At 36.0% G+C, this 8,305-nt stretch overlaps 1 protein-coding gene across 1 annotated transcript; it reads right to left on the reverse strand.

The window, feature by feature from the left end:
- Window positions 1-38: 38 nt before the first annotated feature.
- On the reverse strand, window positions 39-7,312 carry LOC141448153 (glutathione S-transferase theta-1-like). The gene is made up of 5 exons (XM_074116279.1): window positions 7,089-7,312; window positions 6,899-6,986; window positions 1,008-1,158; window positions 725-908; window positions 39-361 (listed from the first exon to the last, which is right to left on the reverse strand). Exons 1-5 carry the CDS (start codon window positions 7,201-7,203, stop codon window positions 192-194), a joined length of 708 nt encoding a protein of 235 aa, XP_073972380.1. The 5' UTR covers window positions 7,204-7,312; the 3' UTR covers window positions 39-191.
- Window positions 7,313-8,305: the final 993 nt, after the last annotated feature.

Here is an 8,305-nt window from a genome sequence, read left to right on the forward strand (position 1 = left end):
GGATATTCTGGGATATTTTTCTAAATAAATTAATGAAATTCCTTAATATAAATTTTACAAAATAAAAATAATAATGTTCCACAGAGTTAAAATACACACACAGATTCCAAAAATTAAGAAATTTCCACACCCAAAGTGAAATAGCAATAAAAAAATGATCTGCTACTTTCTAAAAAATCTAACTGAATTATTTACAATTTCGAAATCTCTTCCACACTAAGGTTCTTACTTTTATATTTCTCAGCCAATTTATGAACCCGAACAGTTGCTTGTTCATAAAAAGGATTTGTTTCTTGTCTGACTCTAGCCATCCAGCTGGCAATTGCAGGTCTTCCTTGACTGGGATCATAGTCTGTCATTTCTAGAAAGAAAGTTTAAAAAAGTACTGTTCATTATTTTTGGTGACCACAAGAACCAGCCTTAATGAAAGACTGATGTAGTTAAAAAAAACGGTGTAAGAAATAATTGATAATCGATAAAGTAAGGCATGATTTGAGTTGCGAATTTGGACAGAACAATAATACATAAGAATCCTTTCTCTCAATGGATAGGTACTTAAGATATTGCCTTTAATCACCGAAATTGCATGAAAAGAAATGGAATAGGCCAATAGTTGGCCCAATCCCATGAAACGTCTACAGATTACGATAACGCCAATATCTCAAGTAAGAGGTGTTTCGTTTTTTTCCCACCCAAGTGTTTTTAAGTGAATATCGGAACTCACTCAGTTGGTCCAGTTCAGTGATAGCTAGTAAATCAGCCACGGTGATATTGTCACCAGCGACATACTTCTTACCATCCTTTAGCCAAATATCATTAATCTTATCGCACACTTCCATCATTCTTCTTTTATAATCACTAATTTTTTTTTCAGAAGGCTGATCGCCAGTTATTAGCGGGTTCAATACCTAAAACAAAAAAAAAAAAAATTCAGGAATAACAAACAACCTTTCTCTATTTCAGGAATTTTTAAGTTGTGCCTTTACATCAAACACAAAAGGACTTACCGAAACTCTAAAATAGAGTGCGCAATGGGCCCTGGTCTCGTTGTGTTGCCATTCAAGGTATTCATCAACTCTTGCTCTCAACTGACTGTTTTTCGGATACCAATGATCGGGTACTGGCCTCTCACGACATAGATATCTCAAGATGGCAATACTGACAAAATAAAAATTTCTAATCAGAGTTGTATTAAGTTGTAACGGAGGGGCTCCTCCAATAACAACTGCTTATCGATGGTGAAAACTATTACATGGGAAGGTTACAAGAAACCCATACAGAGAGAGAGAGTCCCGCCTTGCCAAGACCGTGTGTTTTTTTGCGTAACAATTTATTAATAAATAATAAGTGTATTTTTTGTAAATATATTTCATTTATTGAACGTTACAGTGTGTTTTTGCGTAACAGTGGTGAACCCGACGTGATTTTGTGATCTCATAATTTGGACTTTTTAAATCTAATTAATATAATTCTTAAATTGTTTTTAATCTAATACCAAATTAGTTTTCGTTGTATTTTATGTTATTTGTTCATAATAAGTTAAGGTTATTTCTAAGAATTTTTTTAATGTTAAGGATATTTTGATTGTTTCTTTTTGTTTGTGTTCTTTTTGTTAGTTTTTTTTTTTTTTTTAAAAAAAAAAAAAAACTAAGCTAATCATGAAGGAAGAAGCAAAAGAAGAAATAGTTGCTTTGACCTCCAGTAATAAGATACCTCCCTTTTGGAAACCAGACCCAGAACTATGGTTCTGTCAGATGGAGGCAGTGTTTTCGCGTTGTGGGATCACAAATAGTTTAACAAAATTTCAGACTGTTATTCCTCAATTTGAGTTTGATGTGCTTCAACAGGTAGCAGATATAATCAAACACCCAAGTAATGCCCCTTATGAAGATTTAAAAACTCGATTAATTAGTACATACGCCGAATCTGAACATAAAAGGATTCAACAATTATTAGAGGGCAAGCAATTAGGAGACGAAAAACCGTCACAACTCTTGCGGCAAATGAAGCAACTGGCAGGAGACACGGTAGCAACGGATGTTGTTAAAACTCTATGGCTCCGTTCTCTCCCGAATACTACACAGGCAATCCTCTTCTCTACGGGACACGCTGAGGTCGACAAGTTAGCGAGTGTAGCAGACAAAATCCATGAAATCGACCGCCCTGATAGCGTATGTATCGTTTCTACAAACAGTGGACTGGAGCATAAAATCGAGAAACTCACTGAGCAAATAGCCGCACTAGTTGCAGCAAAATCAACCTGGGATCGAAGTCGAAGCCCCAGCGCTCATCGTTCTCGGAGTAAATCTAGATACAAAGCAGAGCCCAATAATCCAAATTGGCTTTGTTACTATCATTACCGATTCCGAGACAAGGCAAAAAAATGTCAACAACCCTGTGCTTGGCTGAAGAACACAGAAAATGCAAGTTCTAGCTCCAACCAGGGAAACAGCTAAGCGGGCCGGAAGTGGCGGTAGCTGGCACCGCTAATTCCCATCGCCGCCTTTTTTTGAGAGACCAACGTACTGGGCAGACATTTCTCATAGACACAGGTGCTGCCATATCCGTGTTGCCCCCATCTACAAAAAGTAAATTTAAGGCTACAGAATATACGTTATACGCAGCAAATGGAAGTCCCATTAAAACTTTTGGAGAAAAAGAGTTAAAATTGGACTTAGGACTACGGCGAGACTTCAAGTGGAATTTTGTGATTGCAGACATACCCAAACCTATTATTGGTGCCGACCTGCTGCATCACTTCAATCTGTTGGTGGACCTAAAAGGTAAGCAACTTATAGATCAAGTTACAAAGTTATCAACAAAAGGGAAAGTTTCAAACGAGCCTCCCACTACAATATCTGCAGTACCAGAGAGTCATCCTTTTGCAGACCTCTTACGAAAATATCCAGATATCACCAGGCCTAATACTATTAAGGAAAATGTACGACATGATACAGTACACTACATAGAAACGACAGGACCACCAGTTAATGCAAAATCCAGGAGGTTACATCCTGAACGATACAGAGTGGTTAAAGATGAGTTTCGTAGAATGGTGGAGCAAGGTATTTGTAGACCATCTAAAAGTCAATGGGCCAGTCCCTTACATGTTGTGGATAAAAAAGATGGAGGCGTGAGACCTTGTGGCGATTACCGCCAGTTAAACGCTCGTACGGTACCAGACCGTTACGGAGTTCCAAACATAATGGACTTTAGAAATAATTTATACAGTAAAACTATTTTTTCGAGATTAGATCTGGTAAGAGCATATTATCACATTCCTATTAGGGAAGACGATATTCATAAAACGGCTATCATAACGCCATTTGGCCTTTATGAATTCACTAGGATGTGTTTTGGGCTGAGAAATGCCGCCCAAACCTTCCAAAGGTTTATGGACAATATATTCCGAGATTTGAATTTTTGTTTTGTACTACTAGATGACATTCTAGTAGCATCGACAAGCGAAGATGAACACAGACAGCACTTGGAAGAAGTATTTAGACGTCTCGACAGTAATGGATTGACATTAAACTCTTCCAAATGTGAATTCGGTAAAGAGGAAATAGATTATTTAGGATACCACATCACCCCAAAAGGCATCAAACCTCACGAAGATAAGGTTCAGGCAATTATGGATTACCCCTTGCCAAAAGATGTAAGGGCACTTCGCCGTTTCTTGGGGATGTTAAATTTTTATAGGCCATGTATCCTTCAGGCTGCATTGCTTCAAAAACCTCTTAATGTTTATCTCCTAGGGAGCAAGAAAAATGACAAGACACCTGTCTCATGGAACGAAGAGAGCATAGCTGCATTTGAACGATGTAAAGCTGGCCTACAAGATGCTGCACTGTTAGCGCATCCGAAACCGGAAGCCGAGCTTTCATTGGCCTGTGATGCCTCTAATCACGGTATGGGAGCTGTGCTACAACAAAAGGACTCCGGAAGCTGGATACCATTAGGATTTTTTTCTAAAATGTTTAGTGAAGCGCAGCAGAAATACTCAGCATACGATAGAGAGCTGCTGGCCATCTACACCGCAGTACGACACTTCCGACCAGTTATCGAAGGTAGGCCGCTAATTATTTGTACAGACCACAAGCCATTAATTTATGCAATGTATCAGAAACCCTCCTCAGCTTCTCCAATAAGGATTAGATGGCTAACATTTATAAGTCAGTTCACTACTGATATAAAGCATGTTCCAGGTGAAGCCAATCAGGTGGCAGACGCCTTATCACGTGTAGAAGAAATACACCTAACAGGCGATTTGGATAAGTTAGCCGATTTGCAAAGAACAGATGCTACAATAACGGACCTGGAAAAGCAGCCTAATCTCAGTTTACAATGGGTAAACTTGCCAGGTTGCACTAAAACAGTACTTTGTGAAACATCAAATGGTAAATATAGGATATATCTACCAGAAAGCTTAAGGAGAGATATTTTCGACTCTCTTCACGGCTGTAGTCACCCTGGAGTGCGTGCTACACGGAAGTTAATTGGAAAAAAATATTTTTGGCCGAATATAAATGCAGATGTTTCGAATTGGGCAAGATGTTGCATCGCTTGTCAAAGATCGAAAGTTACACGGCATACCATTACAAAACCGGCGGAATTTGTTCAAACAGGGCGTTTTGAGCAAATCCATATTGACATCATTGGACCCTTTCCACCATCAGCTGGTAAAGTTTATTGCGTAACCATAATTGATCGTTTTACCCGCTGGCCCGAAGTGGTACCAGTGGAAAATATAACCGCAGAAGTGGTTGCTTTAGCATTTTACCGAGGATGGATTAGTAGATTCGGTGTACCCAAAATACTGACTACAGACCAAGGAAGACAATTTGAGAGTGAATTGTTTCAACACCTCACCAGCTTTCTAGGTACAAAAAAAATAAGAACAACACCTTATCATCCGCAGTCAAACGGATGTGTAGAAAGGTGGCATCGGGCGCTGAAATCTGCTCTTGTGGCTCATTTAGATACAAGCAATTGGACAGAATTACTACCTACCGTACTATTGGGCTTACGTACCACAATCAGGGATGATACAGATTTTAGCGTAGCAGAAGCCGTATATGGACAAACTCTACGGTTGCCAGGAGAATTTTTATCACCGAGTTCCAGTGCTAATGATTTAATTGGGACAGTACAAAAATTAAAAGAGGTGATGTCCGACCTTCGCCCTGCATCATTTAGAAAAAGTCGCAGACACATATTTGTCCATAAGACTCTCGACAAGTGCACTCACATGTTCTTGAGAGAGGACAAGGTTAGAAAACCACTGACACCGCCTTACTCTGGACCATTCCCCGTGCTCAGCAGGACAGACAAGATTTGCACACTACAGCTGCCACAGCGACAGATCACTGTGTCGCTAGACCGCGTCAAGCCTGCCTTTTTGTTAGTGGATGAGCCGAATTCACCAGCACTACTTCCGACCAACGAACCATCTGTTAGTAGATATGGGCGCCGGATAAAGCCGAATGTAAGATTTCTGGACGCAGTTGTTGGGGGGAGTACTGTAACGGAGGGGCTCCTCCAATAACAACTGCTTATCGATGGTGAAAACTATTACATGGGAAGGTTACAAGAAACCCATACAGAGAGAGAGAGTCCCGCCTTGCCAAGACCGTGTGTTTTTTTGCGTAACAATTTATTAATAAATAATAAGTGTATTTTTTGTAAATATATTTCATTTATTGAACGTTACAGTGTGTTTTTGCGTAACAAAGTAAATTGCATTTTTCAAGCAAGTTAATCTTATTCGCAATCAAATTGAACCTGTTTATTCGTCGAAGGTACATATGTTACCTCTCAACGGGCGAGACGTCAAATTTACAGTAATAAATGCACTGGCTCGCTAAAAAAGGGTTTAATGTAATAAGAAAATGACTGAAAGTTCACTTGACTGAAAAAGGAATTTCTAGCTGTGTATTATATAATTGAATTCCGATAAAATTACTATTTGTAAGTATATCCCTTGTTATCTGGGAATAAATGTTTGCTAAAGCTAAATCCACAGCAAAATCTATTTTCCTTATGTATCATCATTAATTGTTAGAGTTCAAAGTTATATATCTGCGGTTTGACTAAATCCAACTAGTTGCGTATACCATTTCCGCTATCCTTGAGTAAATAGTCGTAAGTTAAAGGGGTAACAATATAAATGTTACTAGCTGAGATTTCCACAGGGACAACAAAATCCTTTAAAGAGATAGACCACTTCCAACAGGAATAAGAATGATAAAATGGCTCATTCATACGAAACATGTTGAACTAAGCCATAATACTGTACATACATATGTAACATAACTAAAAAACTTTTAGCAAAATGATATTTGTGTCCTACATCAATTTTTTTTTGGCTATTTTTTGGTAAATAATAAATATTTACTGTTTTATCTGAATATTTCTGAACAAGAATTCATTATTTCACATCAGAAAATATGAGAAACTCGGAAAATCCTTAGGTAGACCATTCTGACAAAGAGAACTTAAAAAGGGTATAAAAAACCTTTGGATTCACAATTCAAATTTACAGAAAACTCCGTAATACAAAAACTAATGCTTAGTGTAAAAAATGGATTTAAATATGTTATTTTTTGTTTAGTATTTTTTTGTATTTCTTATTTAGTAACTAATTTATAATAAATGAGAACAATTGAATGCTTTGATTTCGAACCATTTTATAAACATCGATTATTTTAAGGGAGTGTTATCATCATCATCATCAACAACATTCAAATTTCAAACCCACAAGAGTGAACACTACTCGTTAAAATGAAAATGATGTGAAATAATGAAATGAAGTTCACGAGATAGTAAGCGTTTGAAGAATATTATAAATAAAACAATAAATACTTAAAATATAGGTTAACGAAATTCCATTGCATACCTCTCCGTTAGAATAAATCCATTGTCGTCTATTACTGGAACTTTCTTGAAGGGATTAAGCTTTGAATATTCTTCTTGAAAATTTTCTCCTAGTTTTTGTTTAAAAAAAAAAAAAAGGAAGTAAAAGTTTAACCTTTCAAAAACTATCAACATTAATAAATAAATTATAAAAAATTTAAACTTTAGCTAACCTGCAGCAAGGTTAACTCTTTTCGCAACAAAAGGGATACCAGTTATTTTTAAAAATATTTCTAAAGCTCGACAAGGCTGTGAAAGGTTATCATAATAGAACAGTAACTTTGACATGTTGTAAAAAAAAAAAATGTTTGGAAAAGAAATAAGTTGTAACAATGAGCACGCAACTTTAAACGAATGATACGGGATTTTTAGGAGTTATGATAAATTACCTACTTTAATTGTTGTTTTTTATTTTTATCAAACAAGTTTTTTAGGTTATCGCAAATACAGTACATGTATACAAACAAATTTAATTAGTCATTCTTTATTCATTTTTCGCCAAAAATAATAATAATGTTGATCAGAAAATTCAGTAAAATCTGTTGGGTACATTCTCGTCTTTTTCACTTACAATTTCTATATGTATATAATTTTTTTTTTTGAAATTACAATTAGTATCCAAAAAAATATTTACCTCTTAGATATTACACCATTAACTGAAACAATAAAAAAAGCATACTATTGGAGGAAGAAGGATTACTCGATAACTAACACGGAACTCCAATCAACCTTTTAGAGAAAAGAACTTAAACTAATGAACTAGGCTTAAAAAGTGTTCTATTCCATAAAAAATGAATCCCTATTGAACTCGCAAGTAGAAAAAGCTGTTCAATACTGTAAAATCCATGTCAATTCTGATTCGGTAATCTGGCACTGCATTTGATATTGGTGTTGTTAGAACCGTATAAAATTGAAATGACAGAACACAGCTTAATATTCTCGTAAACTAAGAACTACACTTACAAAGAATTACCTGAATACTGCTTCAAATAAAAGCAATAGACTTTTATGATGACGAATAATCAATTTTGAACAAATAATTGAATCCACTTTGGATTACATATACGCACATGTTTTCTCAATACAATTCTCTCAAAGCACTAATTTATAAATTTTTAAACTGAGAACTTTGAAACATATTGTAAGTATTTTGCTGACTACGTATATCCTGCCTTTATAATAAAATGACATTAAAGAGCAGCCATCTCCTTTGAATAGAGTCAGCAAATGTATTGTGACAGAAAATTTGTAAGTGGTAGTCTAATTTTCTCTACTCCAAATTGATGAATCAAATTTCTGATTACGGATGGATATATAAAGTAGGTTAGAAATAGAAAAAAAGCTATGATTGATAATTCCGATAGTTACCAAGATGTTGGAAAGAGATATA

Source organism: Rhodnius prolixus, unplaced genomic scaffold (genome assembly GCF_049639745.1).
Source record: "Rhodnius prolixus isolate KJV_2025 unplaced genomic scaffold, Rpr scaffold_13, whole genome shotgun sequence".
NCBI classification, from domain to species: Eukaryota; Metazoa; Arthropoda; class Insecta; order Hemiptera; family Reduviidae; genus Rhodnius; species Rhodnius prolixus.

What these genes read in the sequence shown, in the direction of transcription:
- LOC141448153 (XM_074116279.1), bottom strand. Translation starts at nt 7,203, where the DNA reads ATGTCAAAGTTACTGTTCTATTATGATAACCTTTCACAGCCTTGTCGA. An exon ending in GGATTTATTCTAACGGAGAG is followed by an intron (nt 1,159 to 6,898) that starts GTATGCAATGGA and finishes TTATTTTGTCAG; the next exon opens with TATTGCCATCTTGAGATATC. An exon ending in CACTGAACTGGACCAACTGA is followed by an intron (nt 362 to 724) that starts GTGAGTTCCGAT and finishes CTTTCTTTCTAG; the next exon opens with AAATGACAGACTATGATCCC.